This window comes from Dryobates pubescens, chromosome 30 (assembly GCF_014839835.1).
Source record: "Dryobates pubescens isolate bDryPub1 chromosome 30, bDryPub1.pri, whole genome shotgun sequence".
Classification (NCBI taxonomy): Eukaryota; Metazoa; Chordata; class Aves; order Piciformes; family Picidae; genus Dryobates; species Dryobates pubescens.
Genome location: NC_071641.1, coordinates 7938556 through 7962115, shown reverse-complemented (window position 1 = coordinate 7962115; position 23560 = coordinate 7938556). Strand labels below are relative to the sequence as shown.

The window sequence follows — 23560 nt, the reverse complement described above, 5'->3', positions numbered from 1 at the left end:
AGGGGAAGGTCTGTTTCTGATCACAGCACTGTGAAGCAGGTGGGATGGAGGGAGGTAAAGAGGTGCAATGGTTTCAGAATTGCCAGGTGTTTCTAGGGCATTGCCAGGTGTTTCTAGGGCATGCAGCTGTCTGAAGGTTCCAGAAAACAGCACCCAAGACAGATAAAGCAAACGAGCATGCAGGAAGGGAAGGTAGGCCATACCAATGGGCATGGGGCATCCAGGCCGTCCAGCCCAGGTAACCCCGGCTCACCCTTCTCGCCTTTAAAACCTCGGAGACCCTGTTTATGAAATCAACCACTATCATTATTTCAGTCAGTGCCAGCCACCTCCATGGCACGGCAGGAGAGGCCAAGCCCCACCAGGGCTGCTGCAGGGCACTCTGCTGCATACCCAGAGCACGTGTAGCTAGGGCTTCTGGTTTTGTCTGCATAATCAACTCTTGCTTTCCTCTCTGGGTTTCTGTGATCTGAGTCAAGAGATACCTCTCTGAGTTATATCTCAGAAGCTGGGAATGGTGTTTCCTCCATCTTGAAATCATCCATTCTCTCTGTCCTCGCTAGGAAACCCAGCAGCTGCATTTCTAGGTGCATGATCCAGAAGTACTCCAGGGATTCATGACAGTACTGCAGATTTTCAGCAATGTTTGCTGTAGTGTGTGAGTTTAGATGAAAATGGATACATATTCCTATATTTATTCATTTGTCTAGATGTGCAGACAATATACTTTGACAGAAACCTATCCCATTTAGAACAGCAGAGCTGTGCTTTCCCTCTGGGTAGTGCAGCTCGAGTGCCCTGTGTTGCTCTCAGTTGGTCACATCAGCTGGCTGTCGTTCCAAGGAAAGAAAAACAGCAGCTAGGTTTTACCATCCCATAGACATGGTGAGGTTAAACATCTCCAGAGAACCAGCAGCAAAAGAGACACAGGGCTCTGTCCACAAAGGAGAAAGCCCTGGGCCCAAACCTTTGTGATCTCTGGAAGAGGAAGGAATGTAACCATGGTCACTCCCCAGCCTGATTGCTCAAGGAATTGGTGGTTCCCCACTGAAGGAAACAGCTTTGCCATAGGCTGCAGTAGGAACCAGGCTGGGCCTTAGCTGAGCGTTGTGCTTTTGCAAGACCTCTGTGTTAACATTTCCTTCTTTCTTCTTCATCAATACATCTTAAAACATGAATTCATTGCATGAAACAGAACATACCAACGGACAGGGTGCATCTAATCCAGGCGCTCCTTGGTCTCCCTTATCCCCTTTAGACCCTCTAGAGCCTTTCTTGCCCCTCTCCCCCTGCAAATAATAGTTTAGTCCAAGAAAGAGAGAGAGAAAAAAGGGGGAAGGAAAAAAAAAAGGGGGAAGGAAAACAAAAAGAATACACAAAAAAAAACCTTTAGGATCATCCATTTCAAACAGATGTCAGCAATAGTTTAAAAAAGGCTAAACAGGTGGGACACATTTTGTAGGAAATCACCCTTTGAGATGTTAAGTGAAAACCATGGTATGGAGCTACTAACCATCACTTGGCTGCACAAGAACGTTGGCCACTGCTAAAACACCACCCTGGCAGACTGCGAGGACTCTGCACCAAAGGCATCATTTTATGGACAGGCCTACAGCCAGCACTCCTCCATCATACCATCCTTAGGAGGCTGCTTCTCTGGGCTGCCTGTACGTTCAGAGAGGCACCTGCTGGGAACTGGCAGAACCTAAACCCACAGGATGGGAAAACTCCCCTCTGACCAGCAGCACGCTACTGCAGCTCTACCTCCAGCCACCTGGGAAGGTCCTTCCTCTGCCACAGGAGCTCCAGAGCCCATCTGGTACCTCAGATGACAGGACCTGCTGCTGATCTCAGGCAGGTTCCTCTCCTGCTGTGGCAGGAAGGCACTACTGGCACAGAAACCCTGTATCAGTTGTACTCTTTTTACCACTCTGAATTCTCATTCTTAAGGAAGTCCTCGCTCATGGGAGTGTTTTAGAAGGTGTTTGCTAGCTTTTCCTTAAAAGCTGAGGGTTGTTTTTCTGAAGGGGGTGGATTTTGATGTTTGTTGTTTGTTGGTTTCCTGGAGGGGGATTGGGGAGGTGTTTTATATTTTAAGATGTAGAATTGCTTCTCTGTGCTAAAGCAGCAAAGCTTTAACTTGAAGAAGTGTCCTTACCTGAGTCTTACAGCAGTTGGTGCAATGGGGTGTCTCAGCATTGCTAAGTAGCAAAGAGGCTGAGAAGGAAGGAAGCACCCAGGCCCAACAACCTGCACAGCCTGGCTGTGCTTTGGGATGCTCCAAGTAGTGCTCCCCCACAAAAACCCATCAGGCGTGGGACCAGCCCTAAGCACCAACTGGTGCCTGTCCCTCATTTATTTTGCAGCACAGGCTCCAGGAAGGTGTCATTCTCACAACAGTGATACTACGATTTCTCTGCAGGCTCCAGGTTGAGTTACACCAGAGCCAGGGCAGGCAAGAAACAAACTAAGAAAATCACACCCCAAGAGGAGACTTTTTCTCTTGTGAAAGGGCAGCCTGAGCTCAATAAAAGCCAGCCACAAAAGTGGCTGAGGGAATGACTCCTCACCAAGGGAGGATCCATCCCCTCAGCAGCAGGTCAGCCAAAGCAGGGTCTGATGTGGGTATTTGCCAGTAGCATCTCTAGCAAATCTTTCTGTATAACAGAGGAAAATCTTAAGGCTGCTGAGCATGAAACAGGGAAGGGGCTGCTGTGCAGGGAACTGAATTTAGGGTTCTTGTGGGCAAGGTTAAAGGAATTAAGGGATAAAATCAGCACAGGAGGATGCTGCTTCTTTAATAAATAAAAAAAAAAGTGTTAAAGCTGGCAAGAGAAATGGATGGGAGAGGAGAGGCAATGAGGAGAAGTCACCCAGAACCAAGCACTGGAACAGAGAGGATAATCCAGGAAAATGCAGCATGGGTTGCTCTGGAGGAAGGAGGAAGGAACCAGGAAGAAAGGCGGAAGAGGAGGAAGGGATAAAGGGGACAAAGGTGGACCTGTAGGAGCGAGGAAGACACACATACACACAAGATAAAAAACACAGGCATTAAAAGAACAGTGAAGATGTTGGCTTGGTAACACCAGTGCAGGGCTGACACTTTTTCAGCTGGGTTACTTGGAGTTCCCATTGCTATGACGCTGTCTCTGCCTGTCCCCAGGCCCAGCAATGCTGATCTCCCACTTGGAACAAAGGGCAGCAGGTGTGTCTGTGGGATCTGAAAAGCACTGCTCAGCCTAAACAGAGAGGAGGTAGGCAAACTGTCTGGGAGCTTAACAAAGCAGATCTTCATCTGTAATGTGCTCAGCACTGAAAATCTTAAACTGCTGTGCAGCTTGCTGCTGTCTAAAAGATAGAGGCATTGCAAATGGGCACATCTGCTGCTGCCAGAGAGGTGGGTGCTGCATCCCAGCCCCTGCAGAGCAGGCCAGAAGTGGAGTGCTGCCCTCCCTATCTCACTTCACAGCTTTCTTCTCACTCATTTTGAAGTCTCCTGGCTGAATTGCTGCCAAAGTTTCTCCAGCAGTTGGGAGAGACTTTTCCACACTTTTGAGGAGGTCTCTGATGCAGAAGCTGTGTCCCACTGCAGGGCAGACCTAGTCCTCTGCTGGGGATATGGGGCTGCAGGGAAAGTCTTGAGGAGCCAGCACTGCCTCCAGTTCTGCTAAATGGTACTGGTCAGATGTCACTAATGAATTCAGACAAAGCAGCTCTACAAAGCTGCAGTTTCTCCCAGATTTCATTTGCTTTTCTATGAGAGAGCTCAGACAAACCCTATCTACAGCTAATGAAAGATCCTTTCTTTAGATAAAACACCCAGCTGAAAAAGTCTAGGAATTCTGTTAGAGCTTTTTTTTGTTTGGAAGCCACACAAACACAACAAAACACATCTCAGCGAAGGAGAAGTTAAGAAGCAAAGCCCCAAATGCAATGATTAAAAAAGGGGAGAACTTTGGAGCTCCCATGAGACTTGGACCTCTCTCCCCTAATTTAAGATGCCAGTTAGCTACTGCTTTCCAGAACTGCTCACTCTGTGCAGAGTGAGGCAAGAAATCCTCTGCAGATCAAGGACAGAGAACACCCACTAAGTATCAAAAGCAAATTCATATAATAAAATCACCACACGGGCACATGCACTACAAAACTTTACACTTCAAGATCAACTTAGGTGATACCAGAGGCCTTGGGAAGGGAAGGTGTGTGGCTGTGTGTGAGCACAGGCAGAAGGACATAGATGTGTGCACTGCACTGAACTGCCTGGCATGTTTATACAACTGTAATCATGCAAAGACTCTCATCCAGAAGTCATTGCTAGGCTGGATGAGGCCTTGAGCAGCTGAGTCTAGTTGAGAGGTGTCCCAGCCCATGGTGGGGAGGTTGGAGTGGATGATCTCTAAGGTCCTTTCCAACCTAAGCCATTCTATGATTCATTCTACGATTCTATGATCTGTCAAGTGAAAATCCATCCTAGGGCTTTCATGTGGAGGTATTACCACAATGTCCCAGGTGACAGGGACAGGTATCACCTTCTAAAATGCGAGTTTGTAAAGTTACTTATAAGAAGGTCTAGCAGACAGCACTACATGCCAGCTACTCTGGGGTTACTCAGGAGTTAACCAGTCTAGCACTGCATGAAGAAGTTAGTAACCAAATACAAGAAGTTTGTCTGGTCGCTTACCCGGATTCCTTTGTCACCAGGTAGACCTTGTAAACCCTGAAATGCAGCAATACAAAGAGAAATATTTCAAACCAAGTAGGCCCTATTGTATTCCCCACTCCAAAAGAGGAATGGGAGCACCCAGGAGCTTAGTTTTCCCATTTGTACCAATGGCTCTACAGCAAAAAGAATCCACAACTTTTCCACCTCTTTTTCCACCACTTTTTCACCTCCCCTAGACCATCCAAGCTTGTAGCACCTCTACTGCTACTCTAAGGTTCTTCAAATTGAAACCAAAACTAGTTCAGCAGCCCCTGAATAAAAAGCAGCAAACTTCTTTTTTTGTGTTAAACAAAAAAGCAGCTCCAAGATTACATAAAACCAGAGTTCCAACACTGGCCCCGTTTTGCAACACGTAGCCCCAAACAGTGGAGTTGCAGGATCATCACTGCAGGGGCAGGACAGGGCCCTCTCAGACAGGAGGAAGGCAGGCACCCAGGCTGTGGGAAGTGTAAATGGAGCTCAAAAGCAGTGTTTGGACTGAGATATGTATCCTGGGAGCCCCGTGCAGCTTCTTTTGGTAGTTTGAGGACCAAGGTGAATTAAGTTTCCCTTCAGCTTCATCCACTTTGTTGTCTGCCATTACTCTGAAGCTACCAAGGTATTCCTGTTGCTCCCATAGCGTACACAAGCTCAGAACTGTGGTTCTTTAACACCTAACCTGGCTGAAATCACAAGCAGCATCTTAAGCCATCAACCACAGCAGGGAACAGGCACTGTAGATAACAAATCCCTAGCACTCCCATACTTACAGGAAGCCCTGCTGGCCCCATTGGTCCTACAACTCCAGGATCTCCTTTACTACCCTGAAATAGAGACAAAAGAGTAGAAATGGTTACATTCCTGTTTGGTACAAACAGCAACAGCAGCACTATAGAACAAAAAGGGTTGGACTCCATCTCCAGAGGTCCCTTCCAACCCCCATCACTCTGTGGTTCTATGACAAGTAAAGAACTTGTTTCAAAACACCTAAAAACCCCAGGGATGAGAGACTCAAAACCCAAAGATGTCCAGTTGAGGGTCTTGCACAAGAATAGAGCAGCTCCAGCTCTAGAAGAACCTTTATCTTCTCTGTGTCAGAGAGCTGTGGAACCCTCAAAGAAGTCACAGAACATTGGCCAGTTCTGAAGCAAACTCACCCTTTCTCCTTTTGGTCCTGCTGGTCCTGAAACCCCAATTGGTCCTGGAGTACCCTGTGGTTGTAGGAAGGAAAACACATCAGGATGGTTTTTATTCTATGGTCTCACCACAGCCAGGAGACACTGCTGCTCTTTGAGGAAAAAGCACAGCTGGGAAGGACAGTCTGATGGCAGAAGACACCTAGCATCACTACAGCTTTCAGTGTTGGTGGCAATGGATTTGCAACAGTTGTTAGAGGCCATTTGAAGGACATGGAAACTGCTCCATTGGATCAGCACCATTCTACAACGCCTCAGTTTTGATTCTGAAGCCATCTCTTGGAAAGTACTGCAGCAGGCATTTCTACCAGTTCCACAGCAGGGAACTGTACCTTTCTAGTTTACATCAGACAAGGCTGAAAGCTGTAGCAGAATAAAGATGTTCTGATAGGCAATTTTCTTTTTATTTCATTATGTTGTTTTCCTTCCCTTGGAGTCAGTTAAGCTGAGCAAAAATGAAAGCAGCTTGGTTACTTGGTGGCAGGCAGCCAGTCAGCCATGCAAGACAGTGTGCTGCAGAGATGAGTGCAGATGCAAACTCAGAGGGGCACCATTCAGTCCCAGTCCCTCTGCTCCATTTCTGCCAGTTATGTCACTGCACCAGGCTCTCAGTCACGCTGACAGTAAAGCTCCATCTTTTAACAAACTCCTTGGCACTGAGGCCATCTCTCACTACCACACCCAACTGACTTCCCAGTGCTGCTGAGACTTGCTTGGGCTCTGGGAAATTAACCCACACACAGCTTAGCTTGAGTATGGGCTGTGCAGCAGTCAGGCAATAGTTCCTCTGGCTAAGAAAAAGATTCAGGCACTTCAAGCTCTGTATAGACTCCTTGAACTTGTGGAGTGACCCCTGTTGAAGGGTCTCTTACAGCTCTCCCAGGCCACATTTTGCAGTCTAGCTGAAGCAGAGCCTTCAGAAATTGCCATGTGCAGAGCATCCATCTCACTACAGACTACAGATAGGCAATTACCTTCCTAACCCTACAGCACATATTTCTAGGTTGTCAAGAGCTCTGCTAACCACTCAGGTATGGAGCTGCAGTTCCTTCATGGAGCCTCAACAATGAGACACTTCTGAGGCCCATTACCTGCATTCTAGGAAGAACAGAGGAGGAACCTTCCAGCCCAGGGAAGCCTTTTTCTAACAGCCTTAAGGAAGAGAGTCTTGCACTTTTTAATGGGAGCTTGCAATCACTAAAGTAACCTCTGCAATGTGAGCAGGATGGCTTATGGATCAGAAGAGCTACAGAATGTAAGTGGTGAAGCAGTCCGTGCAGCACACAACTTCAGCACAGCAAAGGGAGTGAGAAGAATCAAGCTCCCCTTGGATTTGTGCACAGGAGTTCACATCATGGAAATCTTAATTGCCTCCACATAGGCTCTGAGCAACCTGATCTAGCTGGGGATATACCTGCAGAAGGGTTGGACCAGATGACCCCTAGAGGTCCTTTCCAACCCACTGCACAGATTCTATGCACCACTTTAGGATCATTTCTTGCCACGACATACATTGAGATCTCACCTGCACACTTCTAAGATTACATCTATACTTTCCCAGACAAGTGAGTGTGAAAACTGCCATTCAGCTTCTGTTAAGAGCAGCTGATCTCCAGTTACACCAAGGAGGAGAAATTGCTTTTTCTTTTCAAACAGCCAAATGGATTGCACATGGGTGATGTGTGATTTCCCAGGAGGGGTTAAAAATATATGGCCCTTATTTAGCAGCTGTTACCCAAGAAGAGCAGAATGATCTGCAGAACCAGGTTAGCTTGCCTTCTCTCATTCTGAATTTGAGAGACCGAGAAGCTTAGGCACAAGGAGTTTATTTCCTTCACATCCTTCACATGAGAGGTAGGAATCCTGCATCTTCCTGCTCCACTATTAAATGTTACAACCTCTCAGATGCATATCCTAAGACCAGAACATACCCCACCACCTGTCTCTCCAGGTATCTGGGACTAAGGAAGGTGTGTGGGCAGTTGCTGAAGTTTCATGGCATTCTGCTGCTGAGATGTGAGGAGCTCATCCTGCATTCAGAACATCTTTTAGATGCAATTCCAGTGCTGTTTGTGAGAACAACACACAAAGGTTTTCGCTCACAGGACAAAGCATACTGGTGTGGCCACACCTAAGACAAAACTGAGGAGCTACTCTCATGAACAGGCAGCAAGCAAGGCTGCCATGGAGAACAACGAGATGGAGACTCCTCACAATGAAGAGGACAGGAGAAGAGAGCATCATGGAACCATGCAGAAGTTTCATTCATCTAGCTACTGCGAGAAAGTGGAACAAGTGGCTGTCATCCCAGGATCCAGACAGACCCTTAGCATCAAAAAGGACAAGCATGTGACATCGCTTCTCAGCCCAAGTGTAACCATCCTGCCAAGCCTGCTTTGGAGAAAATGAGGTTATTCCTGGTATAAACAAGACTGTGGTGGAAGAGACGAGACAAGTCACGATACTGGGGAGGAGGAACATAGGGTAATGGAGAAACGGAACTCACCGGTGGTCCAGGCCTGCCGTCTAAACCTGAAGCACCCTGGACAGATGGGGGAGGGTTAACAAAAACAAGGCAAGAGGAGGGGGAGAGGGGCAGGGAAAGGAGAGGGGAGGGGAGAGGTGAGTAAAGCAGTGACTTGAGACAAACATATGCTTGCAATAAACAAAAATTAAGATCTCAAGGACAGGTGATGGTACTTACAAGCAAACCAACACAAACATAGCAACACCAAATACACACAATGTTGACCTGCAGCTTTCAGATCCCCTTAAGAATGCAGATTTCCCCCTTTCAGTGCCACCAAGAAAACCCCACCCCAAGGAAGCTGTTCTGTGACAGGTGATGAAAAAAAACCAGTGTGACAGTGGAGTTGTGGCAGTCTGGGCAATGGGCCAGACACAAGGCTTAGACACAAGGCCTCTGGTCACAGATGCATTTACAAGCCATAGAGCCATCAGCTATTCGAGCTCCTACCAGGAAACCCAGGTCCTGCAGGTGAACGCTTAGCTGCTTGCTCCACTCTGCATCTTTTAGAAAGAGGGAGAGTTGCTTGGAAGTTGCCAGTTGCTTGGAAGTTTAGAGAACAGGTAGCTCATCTTGTTGCATGTCTTGTCTTTAACAGTGACCAGGAGAGAAAGCTTTGGTAAACTCTAAGTACCAAATACTTTTTCTCCACTCCATTGTGACAAACTCCTCAGCTTGTTGGCCATGCAGAGAGCCCAAGGCTACTGGAGACAAGCGACAACTCGTGCTGAACTTCTGGTGTGATGGCAAGCCCTAAGTCACGCATGAAAAGGCAGCAGATCCAGCTGTGGGATTTTACAATCTGCCTTTGAAATAGTTCAGCACCTGTCTGGCGTTGCAGTTAGCTTGACAGGCTGAAAACACACCGGATCAGGCATGGAAAAACTAATGAAGAGACTTGGGTAGCTCTGAAGAGGGATACAAGGCCCACACTCTCTCTCTGATCTTCCTAACAGCTCAGTAACCATGCTTCCTATTTGGCTAGCTGATATTGTTGATCCATCCACAAAACATTTCTAAGAGGGCCGTTCTGAGCCAAGTCTTTCACCCTCCAGAGCTCAAAAGAATCATGCAAAAGCCAAAGGAGGCCGGGTTCTCACGGGGCTCAATGCTGTAGGGGAACCAGCTAGCCCATTCCCTGCTGCACTGATGAACTTGTCAGGATAATTACTGGGGCATCTTCTGTGCAGACTGTCACAAGGATCTCATTCCCATGTCCTGATAAGATGTAAGCTGTAGGGAATAACTGTTCACACAGAAAGCTTCCCTTTGTGTTTCTCTGGGCAAAATGGGGACTGGATTTTCACTTCTCCCTGCTTCACTGAGGCAGTTTGAGCATTTGAGCCTTCTGAAAGCATCACTCTCTCCCTGCCAGCTCTGCTTGGAGCCACAGGGAATGCACTCATGATGAGCTTACTTCAGTGCCTAGGGTTAGAGAGGATGTAACTGCTCTACAGAACAACTGAAAGAGGAAAACATTTTACAAACAAAGACAGGACATTTCAGCCAACGTCAGGGACAAGGGGTCTGGGTGATGGAGCACAGGCCAGCAAAGTCACACAGCACACAAGATGCACCTTGCAGTGCTTGTTTCCAGGCAGTATGTCCAGCAGGAGAAGGCATGCTCTGCCACCAGTGCTTTTTTTGAGGAGATCACTTCAGGGCTGGTAGAGCAACTGGGTGGGACTGAGTTACCACTAATCCATTACCAGTGGTCAGCCCAGCCAGTGGGCTAGGAGGCTCTTAGCAGATGTGAACCAAGGGCTTTGCCTTCAGGCTGCTGTCTACAGCTCCTGTAACTTCTTTACAATTCTGGCACTATCTTTCTTTGCTAAGACAAGCAGGGCATTATCACTAACTCTAACATGACCAAGTTCACACACAGCAGGGAATACAGAACACTTCTCCCTGTCAGGGGAAGCACTGATTCCATGGCAGAAGGGACAGGAAAGCTTTGGCTAGCAGAAAAGCTGGGTGCATTCAGGGCCACCAAGCTTTTGTACAGAGCTTGGCCCCAGTGACGAACCGCTGGGAAGGTGTTTCCTGACTCCTGTTTCTGGTCTTGTCCCACTGCCCTGAAGTGCAAAGAAGCCACAGGAGAGCTACTGCTTGTTTTTCCCCATCCCACCAGAAGCGAGAATTGATCACTGATCGCTTTAGCAGATCTAAGAGAGGAAGGTGCTGTACAGAAACAGAGACTTTGAGTTTACAAAGCCAAGGCAGGGTTATTCATAGATCACCTCTCTCTTGGACATCACACATCACACCCCTGTGTGCGTCTCCTATTGAGGGATCTTTTTACCGCTGATACAAGTTTGGCTCCGAGTGCTGCTTGCTTCCTGGATACTTACGGGTAATCCTAGTGGCCCTCTGTCTCCTTTTTCACCCTGGGCACCCTTCTCTCCTTTCACTCCATCAATCCCTGCTTCCCCCTAAAGGAAGGATGGAGCAGAAAATAAACCCACCATAACACCACTTATATAACAAACATTCCCCCCTTCCAAGAGTCCCAGAGCAGCAGAGAGAATACAGGAGGCAGCAGGGCAATGCTTTAGCCTGATTCTCAGCCCAGTCTGAAGATAACCAGTATCAGTCAAATGACCTCTGCATCACTGTGACCTGCTTTAAGTCAACAGCAGCAAGAGGAGATTCAGGCCCAGTGGGTAAGGATGGTCAAAGGGGAACTGAGCTCGATTCTGTGCTGCTGTCTCTGCTATTGCAGTGAGTAAATAAAAGTAATCAGGAGTTATCTGGTCACGTGGTTTCACATTTTAAGATGTGAATTCACTGGAAGTGAATGATAGGAGTCTACAAGCTTGGCAGAAAAACCATCCCAACATCTTTTTTTTGGAAAGACATCTGTAAATGCAAAGAGAAACATCAGATTCAAAATTGGGGTGGGGGGGGTGGCAATAATGTCATCATTCACATTCCAGCTGCATTTTATTCAGTGCAGTATTATAAAATCTAAAATAATGTGAAACCAGTTGCTCCTATTTAATAAATTCAAAGTGTAACCCAAAGCTTCTCCCCTCTCTCCCCCCATCCTGTTCATAAGGCATTTTGCAAGATTATCTTGGTTGCATTTTGAAACAGAAGCATCAGAAGAACCAAGCTGTGACAGAATCAGTCCTTCTGCTTGCTGAAGTCCTCTGTGGTTACAGGACACCACATTGCTGGCTCCCTCTGCCAGGGCTCTGGTTTCCATCCTGCTGTGCCTCACTGCCCTACAGCACTGCCCCATCACCTGCAAGCTGCTTACATCTGGTGGGTGTGCAAAGGGCATGAGATACTCTTTACAAAGAGACTCACTGCAAGTTGCAGGGATGGAACAAAAACTTGCACACTTGGGTCACCTCACTGCACTGGCTGCGTAAGCCAAATGGATCCTCTGCTCAAGGAGGAACCGGTGCAGCACTTCCTCTGCCTATAATCCAGTCTGTGCTGCGCCAGGTGTTCACCTCCATTTGCCTGGCACACTTCCCAAAGACAGCTGCACCTTATAGAAGCTCTCCAGACACCGCATAGCAGTGGCTAGTGAGGTACAGATAAGTGAGACAGGTAACTCTAGCTGTAAGCTACATGGGGGAAAAAGATGAGTCAGGATAAATACACTATCCCCTTTAGCACTCAAATGGTGCTGGGAGCCAAGTCCTGAACACCACCAGAACACTTGCTACATTTTCTGGTCTTTGCCAAGGATGCCAGAGGAAAAAGGCAGCTCTCCTTGAGCTTTTCCACTCAAGGATGCTTTCATCTAGCTGCTGTTTTACAGCAGGGAAACCAATGGTGCAGGCTGGGTATAAACACCTTGAGAGGGAGGTCAGACAGCTTCTCCTCACCAAGAACAATCATGTTCTTGAGTGGTTTTACAGCCAGGTTACAGGGTATAGGACCTCATTTTAAGCTAGAACTCAGTCACCCTTCAGACAAAGATTTCAGCTGTGTTCTCATGGAAAGATATCCAAGGGCTAGTGACTTCTCACTTTTCTGGGTGAAAACAGAAGAGAATGACCCATTTTCTGGGTCCTCAAGTAAGAGCTGCTGATCCATTTCCTTCAAAAAAATAACCAGAAGGATTTGCCCTATTACCAAGATGGAAGAAAAGTAACATTTGAAAGCCAAGAAGGGAATCCCTGTACCTGGAACTACTCGAGCAACATTTCAGGATGTAATGTTTAGCATCCTTACCTTGGGTCCTGGTAGGCCCTGAAGACCCTGTATGAAAGATAAGAGATGAGTAACATTTGAGGATGTGCTTGAAAGTTCAGGTATCACAGCCTGCAGTATAGAGCTTTCACTTTCCATCATCTGAGAGCACAACTGCTCAGCCTGAAGGCCTCTTTATTTGTGTAGAGGGCACTTGATGTACCGTTCTCATCTGGTAACGAGGAGGCTCGCCAAGAACAACCTGGCAGTGGGCCAGGCTTGCTATTAAGGCCATTTCTGCAGTTGATCCCTTCAATCCCATCCATCCCGTGTTGCTACTGTCTTCCCTTTCATCTCAGCCTAATGTAACCTTCTCTCTTTACCCACCTAGCCCACCGTGGCTCTGACCTACCCTGGGGGTGGCTTTGGAAGGGATACTAAGCATGTTCCTGTTTCAATGCTGCAGTGTTTCTGGTTCTTTTCTCCACCCAGAACCCTCCCCAGCCACTTCCCACTCTATCATCACTCTTCTTGTTCCTCAGGTGAAGCACTCAAAACTTACTGGGGGTCCTGGTGGGCCTTGGGGTCCAGGGGGGCCAGATATCTAGAAAGCAATGCAAGAGAAGTCACTGTCATAATCTGCTCCTTCAGCAGGTGACGGGGAACAGCTCAGAGGTGAGGCAGGACAGAGGATGAAGTAGAGCTCTACTGGGTTTGGAAACCCAGATCCCTGCTAAGGACTGTGTTAGGAAATGGCATCAATCCAGGACAGAGTAGCTGAGAAACAGCAGCTGGGCTCTGATAAGGGTTATGCAGCAGTTGCAGGTCTTTAGGAAGAGGGAAAGCACTGAGTTTTTGCCAAAAATCAAAAGGTCTTCTTCCACTATTCTACCACCATTCCTGCAAGGAGGCACAAGGTCAACAGCTAGCAGCTGTTTCAGATGATAGGAAAGAAGGTGGCTGACTCTACACACACAGAAGGGTGCACTGACAGCCTTGTGTGACCCTTGCTGCAGGGAGCTAGAAAAGCTAGTCGTGAGCTTTGAGGGGAGAAAGGGCAAATTGCAGAACCCCAGATCTATTGAACCATGTATGTGGATGCATGCAAATATTGCTCAAGAAATCCCTTCACCACCACCACCACCGAGGAAAAATTTGTTTTGCTTCCCATGCCCATCTGCTCTTCCCTAGGCACTCATCATTGATAGCTTGTCCTGAGCTAGGCTGTTCTTGTGTATGGGAGATGTAGGGCTAGAGGTGGCTGTCAACTCAGTCCCACCAGAAAAAGCTTGCTGATCTCAGTGAGGGGTGTGCCAGAAGAGGGTGGGATGTGCTGGTTTTCAGCAGCACTGCTGCCAAGTCATCCCTCCCTTACCGCCAGGGCCGCAGAAGGAAAATGAGGAAGGTGACCTACCGATTCTCCTGGGCTTCCTTTGTCTCCACGCTCACCCTTCTCTCCCTGCACACAACAACAGACCCTGTCACCACCAGACATCCTCTGGAGTCTCACTCCATCAGAAGCCATCCATGAACCCTCCACATGCTGGCAAGATGCAGTTCCCCAAAAGAGGAGTGGGATCATACCATAAATTACACAAACAGCTTCACCTGCAGCTCTCCTGCACCTTTGCTTGCAGAGGAGTCACCACACAGGGAGGGAGGCCTCCAGGAGTGGCATCTCATGGCTGTACAAGGGAAGTGCCACAGGACTTTTCTTGCCTTACCCCAACAGTGTCCTGACACCTCTCCACTGCACTGCAGCCTCTAAGGGAGGTCTTAATGGTACCATGCTGCCAGCAAAGGAGGCATCTCAGCTGACTTAGCCACAGAGGCTCTGCCAGAGCCAGCCCCTCCAGGAGCAGATAATGCCCAGCTGGGTTCCTGACTGCTGCTGAAGACCTAATGGGCATTCAGCAACACCTCAGCACATAAGTGGGAGTCTGAGGCTCCCAAGATACTCAGCACATTAGGAATGGGCCCTTGCATGCTGCTCTACTCTTGTTTGCTCTTTACCAAACAGGAAAGAACAGCCTGTCCTTTTCACTCTTACTGTCAATCCTGGAAGTCCAATGGGACCTGGCAATCCTGATGGTCCTGGCATCCCTTGGTCACCTCGTTCGCCTTTCTCTCCAGTGGGGCCATCAAGACCCTATGGATCAAGAAAAATTTGTAGATTTTTTGCAAGACTAGGTCAGGCAGACACATGTGAAACATCATGGCTGGTTCTGGTCATCCCAAGAACACAGTGGAAACCCAGACAACTATCAGGTGCCCAGAGAAATGCAGGACTTCACTAGTACTGAAATGGGACATGCAAATGCCTGAACATCCTCCTGTCACCGTGGATGTGCCAGTCCCTAGAGTGGGGATGGGGAACTGCTTTCCTGTCTCCAAGCTCTGCTCATGGTTACACAGTTTATGGGAGTGCCTGCTAGGAATTATTCTCCCATTGCTGACTGTTGTGACAGCAGAAGTCTTTATCCCAGAAATCTTGTAGAGAGGCAAAAACTCCTTGCGTAAAACCCTCCCGACTGGTGCTGGGGACATGACAGACTGAAGCTGGGAGGCTGGGCATTCTGCCCCTGTTAGTGGCAGGGATGCAAGGGGTTACCTCATGCAGCTGCCCCACGAGGAGGGTGCATGCTGGTACCCCAGCTGCCTGGCTCACAGTGGTAGCTCAGTGTAAGCAACAGGCCAGGCTGCAAGCACAGTGCTCAGAGAGCAGGGCAGGCAGCTGAGGACAGCCACTCTAGCACAAAGGACAACACATCTGCCAGGGAGCCAAGACCTTGCTTCTGTACTGACACACTTCACACAGCAGCAACGAGGTGCCTCCAGCACCCACCTCAGAAGGGCTCTGAGGTATCTGAGAAGTCCCAGGACCTTGCCTCATAACCAGGAGAGCCAGCAGTTCTCCCAGAGCCTTCAATTTACTCACCGGTGAGCCGGCTTGTCCTGGCTCTCCTTTGTCACCCTTCTCTCCTGTGACCCCAGTCTGGCCTGGTTCTCCCTTTATTCCAGGTGGTCCATCCTTTCCTGGCAGTCCATGAGGGCCAGGGGGGCCCATTTCTCCAGGCTTGCCACGTGGACCCTAGAAGAAACCCACACAACACGGAGTGAAACTGTGACAGTGAACTTATTCCTGCAGAGTGAGCCCCTAGCTGAGAGCCTCTGTCATTCTAATCCTCTCACTCTCAGTAATGCCCCTGGAGGAGTCAGGGCAGCACACAGGAGATTTGTTGTGCCAACCCAGCCACCTCTCCTAAGACAGGGCTTTGGTGAACTATTAATGCTCATTTTTGTGACAGAGATGGAACATACTAACTCCAGAAATGACCATGGAAGGAAAGAGCAACCCACAGAGGCACTATGTCTTACCTTTTCTCCATCATGGCCTGGAGGACCTGGCAAGCCAATTTCACCCTGGAACAATTTGAAAACAACTATGGTGAAGGGTGGGCATTAGAGAAACTGTCTGCAGGGGCTCTGCTAACTAAGAGTCATGATAGAAAGCATGGTACCCCCTCTTGAAACAACACATGATGTGACTGCCTGAGAATTTCACCAGCCTTGTTTATCCTGACAGCTGTAACAGTCCCCAGCCAGCACTATCCCTGCAGAGATCTGTTCCCATGAGCTGCTTCCTAAAGGGGAGGGCAAGTAGGAAGGACTTTCATCTTTCAGATATGGCATTATCATTGTGGGAAAAGAGATCTTCAGGATACTGTGCATGAGGAGGAGTGGCAGAGGCCAGCAGGACAGCCTGATAGTGCTGGCCAGAGAGAACAGAAGGGGAATTCTTCCATACTGCTTCTGTGTTTCCCTTAGCTCTGCAAGTGCTGAGCTGAGCAAATACCTTCTGTCCTGGTGGCCCTGGAGGTCCAGCCACACCCGGAAGTCCTGGGGGTCCCTAGATAAAGAAAAAACTCATTTTCAGATTCTCAACATCATCATTTTTGTGGTTTTGATACCAAAGAGCTCTTCTGAGCTTAAAGGGAGATAGTGGGGCAGTTTTCCCAGGGATTCCTGAAATTGCATTTGCTTGGGAAGCCGAGTGAGGAGAGTCCTGAGTGAGCAGCAGGCCAGCTGTGGATAACTATTTATTTCTTCACATTTGCATGAAAGGAAACAAACAATGACCACAGCTGTCTGCTCCTGAAACTGGGATGAGCTTAACAAGGTTTTTCCTTCCTATCTACAAAAGTATATTTAGAATAGAGGTCACAGCAAACACTGCTGCTTGGAGCCCAAGCACAGCTTAAGCAGGGCTAGATGCCCACTCAGTATTTGCAACCCCTATTCCAAGAAGGATCTGGGCATGCTGGAATGCGTCCAGAGAAGGGCCACAAGGATGATCAGAGGGCTAGGGCTCCTCTCCTATGAGGACAGGCTGAGAGAGTTGGGGTTGTTCAGTCTGAAGAAGAGAAGGCTCCAAGGAGACCTTCTTGTGGCCTTCCGGCATCTGAAGGAGGCTGCAAGAAAGTTGTGAGGGACTTTTTAGGGTGTCAGGGAGTGATGGGACTAGGGGGGATGGACCTAAGCTAGAGGAGTGTAGATTTAGATTGCACATTAGGAAGTTCTCCACCATAAGGGTGGTGAGACACTGGAACAGGTTGCCCAGGGAGGTGGTGAAAGCCCCATCCCTGGAGGTTTTGAAGGTCAGGCTGGATGTGGCTCTGGGCAACCTGATGTAGTGGAAAGTGTCCCTGCCCATGGAAGCAGGGGGTGGAATTAGATGATTGTTCAACCCTGACAATTCTGTGATTCTGGGCAGATTCCCTGATCACTCTTGGCTTAAGGAGACCTAGAGAGAAGGCTGGCCTAGCAAGTGATGCTAATTACACCCATTTTTGTGCTCTTTCCCTAAGAAGCAAAATAAAAGGGCATTTATTCTCTTATTTTGTCTCAAATTGACTTCTTTGCCTTTCTTTGTCTTCAAAGGGCTTCTAGTCACTGCTGGCTTAAATGATCACTTTTGTGCAGGGCTGTTATGTCAAACAGCCTGACATGCAGTGAAATTATGTCTTTTCATCACAAAGTGTCCACCACAGACTCCCAGTATGAGCTTTCTTGTGAGGCACCCAAGGCCTCCCTTTTTAATGTTCTGGTCAGCAACCCCTGCTCTTCCCTGCCCCTTCTGAGCAGCACATATTACTTCTCAAAGTGGAGAAATAAAAGGCCTGCACAGAATTCAAGTGCCAAGACCAGAAGGCAAGATGAGCTCTTGTTCAGCTGTCAGCTGCCCCAACTGTAGCTCCCACTCACAAGGGCCAAATGTTTTAGCTGTACCTAAGCTGCTCAGGATGGACACATGACTACTTGCTTCAAATCACACAGCAAAGCTGGGAACTCACCATCAAGGCCAAAGTTCTTATTTCCTAGAAAATAATAATAATAGAGTTAAAAGAAATAAACCAAAAAGGGAAACAGTCATCTGAAAACTAACTTTTTTCCTATAGGGGGTTTGGTCTCTACCAACATTGTCCCAAATGAGACAGGAGCAAAAGCAAACCCCCAGCTCTGAGTCCCATGGGGCTGCTACTCTACAACCAGAGCAGGGCACAGCTCACTGCACATCACCCAGCAGGCACTCCTGAGGAAGCTTTGCAATTCTTTTCAGCATCTACAACAGCATGGGTTTAGGAAGGGCAGGTCCTGCCTGATCAACCTGATCTCCTTCTATGATCAGGTGACCCACCTGGTGGGTGTGTGGCAGGCTGTAGATGTAGTCTGCCTGGAATTCAGCAAGGCCTTTGACACTGTCCCCCACAGCAAACTGCTGGCCAAGCTGTCAGCCCCTGGCTTGGACAGCAGCACTCTGAGCTGGGTTAGGAACTGGCTGGAGGCTGAGCCCAGAGAGTGGTGGTGAATGGTGCCACAGCCAGCTGGCAGCCAGGCACCAGTGGTGTGCCCCAGGGAGCAGTGCTGGGCCCCATGCTCTGTAACATCTTTACTGATGATATGGATGAGGGCATTGAGTCCATCATCAGTAAATTTGCAGATGACACCAAGCTGGGGGCAGGAGTTGATCTGCTGGAAAGTAGAGAGGCTTTGCAGAGGGACCTCAACAGGCTGGACAATGGGCATAGTCCAAGGGCATGAGATTGAACACATCCAAGTGCCAGGGGCTGCACATTGGCCACAGCAACACCAGGCAGTGCTACAGGCTGGGGTCAGAGTGGCTGGAGAGCAGCCAGGCAGAGAGGGACCTGGGGGTACTGGTCAATGGTAGGCTGAACATGAGCCTGCAGTGTGCCTGGATCAGGAACAGTGTGTCCAGCAGGAGCAGGGAGGTCATTTCGCCCCTGTACTCAGCACTGGTTAGGCCACACCTTGAGTCCTGTGTCTAGTTTTGGGCCCCTCAGTTTAGGAAGGAGGTTGACTTGCTGGAGCGTGTCTAGAGAAGGGCAACAAAGTTGGTGAGGGGATTGGAACACAGCCCTGTGAGGAGAGACTGAGGGAGCTGGGGTTGCTTAGCCTGGACAGGAGGAGACTCAGGGGTGACCTTATTGCTCTCTACAACTACACTAAGGGAGGTTGTAGACAGGCGGAGGTTGGTCTCTTCTCCCAGGCAACCAGCACCAGAACAAGAGGACACAGTCTCAAGCTGCACCAGGGGAGGTTTAGGCTGGATGTTAGGAAGAAGTTCTACACAGAGAGAGTGATTGGCCATTGGAATGGGCTGCCTGGGGAGGTGGTGGAGTCACCATCATTGGAGGTGTTCAGAAGGAGACTTGATAGGGTGCTTGGTGCCATGGTTTAGTTGATTAGGTGTTGTTGGATGATAGGTTGGAGGCAATGATCTTGAAGGTCTCTTCCAACCTGGTCTATTCTATTCTATTCTATTCTATTCTATTCTATTCTATTCAAACCATGGGCCACTCCTGAGGGGATTCACATCACCTCTGTCTTCTACTGTTAATACATCCACTAAACAAGGTGTCTAAGTATCTATCAAAACACCATATAAAGGGGACTGCAGAATGACCAGGTACTTCCTTTGCTGCTACTGCCAAGGAAGCAGGTCTGCATTGTTCCTGCATCCTCTGGGAAACAGTAAAGCACCCAGCAGTCACCTCATGTGACAGGAGGGCAGTTGCTCACCTGGAGAGCTTCACTGATGTTGCCATCATAGTCCATCATTTCATCCTTCCCAGGCTCTCCTTTGGGGCCCTGCAAATACCAGCTCTTTAGCCAGGGTTTGGAGATTGCCCTTCCTGTGGGGTACTCAGAGATGCTGTTCACCCTGAAAAAGGGGTCTCAGGGGGGCCTGTTTCATAAGCTTCCAGTTTTTAATTTCTTAAACAAAGCTCTTAAAAGCACATTTTGGTAGAGGAAACACTACTGGACAAACCCAGATCACCGTGCCATGACCATCAAAGCTGGGAGGTTTGGTAAGTGGTGAAGTTGAGGCCAGAACCCAGGAAATGAGATAAGCATTCACCCTGAGGTGGCTCTGAAGACACTTTTGTCCCCTTAAGGTGGGGGTGTCCTCTGATGATGGCATGGAGTGACTGGCCTGTCTCAAACTTAGCCATTGCCCTGCTATAATAAGCACTTTCAGTGATGGTGAGAACATCAGTCAGGAAAAGAGAGCCCTGATCCAGAGTGTCAATGTGGTCCCACTAGCCTTAGACCCCTACAAAAGGCCAAAAGTCTTCAAGAGTTAGTGAAGGGCCACCTACCCTTGGGCCCATGGGTCCTTGGTCTCCTGGTGAGCCAGGTTCTCCCTGTAACAAGAACAACATCATGTTAAGCAGAGCCTATCCCTTCGCTTGAACTCAGGAATCATTGTTCTCTGCTAGTCCTCTGAAACAGCCTGTGACTAGGCAGCTTGATTTTGAAATGCACATTTTCAGCTAAGTTTTGTACATGTAGCAATGAATATGCAGCTACTGAGCCTGGAGTGGGGCTGTGCAGAAGCACTCTGTACCTTTTCCCCCCGTGGCCCTTCAGCGCCAGGCCGGCCAACGTCACCAGCTTCTCCCTGGGAGGAAAGGAAAGGAAAAGGATGGGTTTGTGACTCCACTGCTGGCTTTGCATTCCCGGGAGGAAGAACTGCACCAGCCAAGTGCCCCTGCTGAGCCTCCTTCTCCTCAGGTAACCCTAAATCTCCTGCTATGACTTCACACCAGGTGCCCTTATCTTCCACCCAGCATGCAGGGAGTATTCAGCATGAAGGAAAGCGCCCAGTACAGATCCAAAGTCCACAGGAGAGCTGTTCCAAGCACATCTGAGATGGGATCTCAGATTTAAGGGCTCTTGGTGTCCTTTACCGAGGGCCAGGAGTTTACTGCTGTTGCTCTTTGCAGAGGTAGAAGAGGAAGGGGAAAGGAGACTTGGAGGGCTTGCATCCTGCCTCCTTGTGTCCACCCTGCCTCAGATACCACAGGAAGTAGCAGCTGTCTTTGATTCTGAGCAACTGATTTCTCACAGAACCTAGAGGGGGTTTATCTGAGCACAAGGAGAGCATATTCCTCCCCAAAACACAGTTCACAAAGTCTTTCACCTTCAGCATTTGAAACAATAAACTAGATCACCCTACAGAACCTGATAGCCTTTCTGCAAGTAATCAGAGGATGGCAGAAATCAATGCAACCTTTGCCCCTTCCTGCACACCTTGTGCTGGATACAATCCTTCACAACACCAAACTCACTGGAGGAAAAACCTCTCACCTTTGGTCCGGGGGGCCCAGGCAGACCTGGAGGGCCAGGTTCTCCTTTAATTCCCACTAGGGCATTCTCAGCACTTCCCTTCTCTCCCTGTTTGCAAGGAAGAACAAGCCATGTGTCACAGATCAGTATCTCCATGATTTCACCTGCCAAACTGTTTGCTTCGAGATAGGGCCCAAGACAAGGGCTATCAGCTGGCCTCTTGAGAGCCCAGAAGTGCTGCTGCTCCAGAGCCACCAGCTGTCCAGGAACCAGGCCAGCATAGTCCTGACTGTGGGCTCCACCTAGAGCCCTGCCAGCAGTCACAGCTATCACCATCCCTTTGGCTGCAGTGCTGCTGCTTAGCTCCTGTTCCAGGGACACATAAAGCTGCCCATGGGAAGTGTTCAGCCCCCAGCCTCCAGTTTGAACACAACTGTTGAAACTGAGCTGATAAAACCACCTGGTGGTATGTCTCCCTCAGGCAGGAGTCACCAGCCAGTCAGCCCTCCAGCCCACATCCTTCACACAGAGCAGATACAAACACAGAAAACTTTGTTTGCACCAAGTGGTCATTACAGAATCACAGAATGGTAAGGGTTGGAAGGGACCTCTGGAGATCATCTAGTCCAATCCCCCTACCAAGTCAGGTTCACCTACAGCAGGTTACAGAGGACAGCATCTAGGCAGGCTTTGAATGACTCCAGAGATGGAGATTCCACTACCTCTCTGGGCAGCCTGTTTCAGTAATCTACCACCCTCAAAGCACAGAAGTTCTGCCCTCCCTTAGAGGGAGCTTCCTTTGCTCAAGCTTGTGCCCATTACCTCTTGTCCTGTCACTGGGCACCACTGCAAAAAGCCTGGCCCCATCCTCCTGACACCCACCCTTAAAGCATTGATAGGCATTGATAAGATCCCCACTCAGTCTTTGCCAGGCTAAAAAGCCCCAAGTCCCTCAGCCTTTCTTCATAAGACAGGGTCTAGCCCCCTAATAGTCTTCATAGCCCCTTCTGCTGTACCCTTTCACACAGTTCCCTGTCTTTCTTGAAGAGCCCAGAACTGGACACAGTACTCCAGATATGATCTCACCAGGGCAGAGTAGATTGAAGGAGAATCTCCCTTGACCTGCTGGCCACACTCCTATTGATGCCATTTGCCTTCTTGGCCACAATGGCACATTGCTGACTCCTGGTCAGCCTGGTGTCCCCCAGGACTCTCAGGTCTTTCTCCACAAAGTTGCTTTCCAGCAGGTCAGGCCCTTGTCCTTTCCTGAGACAGCCACTGGCATTCAGTACACTGTCCCTGTCACCAAAGGCAAAGGGCCCTGTGGAAGTCTGACATGAATGATGTGACTTCTGTCCTCATCTCAGAGCACAGGGGAAAGCCAGAGTTGCTGTGCTCCTGCCCTGGGTCTCTCCCAGCACAAGACTACTCTTCCAACTTAGAGCACAGTAGTGCAGCACTCAAAAAGCTCATCTCCTCACACGTGGTGGATCTTGGAGCAGGAGGGAGGCCAAAATGCCACAATACATCTGAGGTCATGCTTTTAAAGGGGAACTACTGGAACACAATTCCATGGTCATGTTCCCAGGACCATGGCCTCCCCTCACTGCAAGAAGGCTCACAATTCCTCACAAAAAGGCATCCTTTGTGTGGCCCTGTCACATCCCTGACTGGGGCTGACACCCAGCTGAGCTCTGCAGAACGTGCTTGCCAGATGCTGTGACAGTGACCTAAGAGTCACGAGCTGTGCACAGGAGGGAGGAAGGAAAGAGGACAAGAGTGCCCCCTCAAAAACAACCAAACAAACAAAACCCAGAAAAGATGCAAACCTTGCTTCCAGGGAGTCCAGGAAGCCCAGGGTCACCAGCTCGTCCCTTCTCACCCTGTTGACAAAAAAAGAGACATGGTTAGGGCTGGCTCTGCAGGATCTCCATCCTGGAGGAGGAGTCAAAGGATGAGCTGCTCCTGGTTCCAAACCCTCTCTTCCTTCACTTCCGGCACAGACAAGGCATTCTCTGGCAGTATCTGCTCAGGACAGTGACCTTTTCTCCTTCCTTTTGATTATCTCTGGACATCATTTTAACCATTTCTCTCCAAAGGAATTTGGGTGGGAAAGACATCCATGATGCCCCTGTGCATTTTCCTTACCACTCTGGTCTGCTAAACCCTTTTCCCTGACAGTCCTTCAGCACAGGCTCTCCACACTCCATACAACCAGAAAAATTGTTGCCCGGGGTGAATGTTATTCGGAGAGCAGGACTTTGTCCATGCCCTGATGGTTCAGCTCTTTTCACAGAAACCATCCACTGCTTGAGTCCATCCCAGTTTCTA

The 23560-nt window shown here is 48.9% G+C and overlaps 1 protein-coding gene across 1 annotated transcript in view; it reads right to left on the bottom strand.

Moving 5' to 3' along the window:
* COL13A1 (collagen type XIII alpha 1 chain) overlaps nucleotides 1–23560 on the bottom strand; it is a 65121-nt gene that overhangs the window by 4303 nt on the left and 37258 nt on the right. Inside the window, exons 20-37 of the mRNA XM_054174720.1 lie at nucleotides 23059–23112; nucleotides 21251–21337; nucleotides 20508–20561; nucleotides 20260–20304; nucleotides 19679–19747; nucleotides 17929–17952; nucleotides 16431–16484; nucleotides 15953–15997; nucleotides 15513–15665; nucleotides 13989–14033; nucleotides 13137–13178; nucleotides 12617–12643; nucleotides 10777–10857; nucleotides 8405–8440; nucleotides 5860–5913; nucleotides 5473–5526; nucleotides 4682–4717; nucleotides 1203–1289 (exon numbers count right to left, since the gene is read on the bottom strand). Of these exons, the coding sequence (XP_054030695.1) occupies nucleotides 1203–1289; nucleotides 4682–4717; nucleotides 5473–5526; nucleotides 5860–5913; nucleotides 8405–8440; nucleotides 10777–10857; nucleotides 12617–12643; nucleotides 13137–13178; nucleotides 13989–14033; nucleotides 15513–15665; nucleotides 15953–15997; nucleotides 16431–16484; nucleotides 17929–17952; nucleotides 19679–19747; nucleotides 20260–20304; nucleotides 20508–20561; nucleotides 21251–21337; nucleotides 23059–23112 (1047 nt within the window). The remainder of the gene's footprint in view (nucleotides 1–1202; nucleotides 1290–4681; nucleotides 4718–5472; nucleotides 5527–5859; nucleotides 5914–8404; nucleotides 8441–10776; nucleotides 10858–12616; nucleotides 12644–13136; nucleotides 13179–13988; nucleotides 14034–15512; nucleotides 15666–15952; nucleotides 15998–16430; nucleotides 16485–17928; nucleotides 17953–19678; nucleotides 19748–20259; nucleotides 20305–20507; nucleotides 20562–21250; nucleotides 21338–23058; nucleotides 23113–23560) is intronic.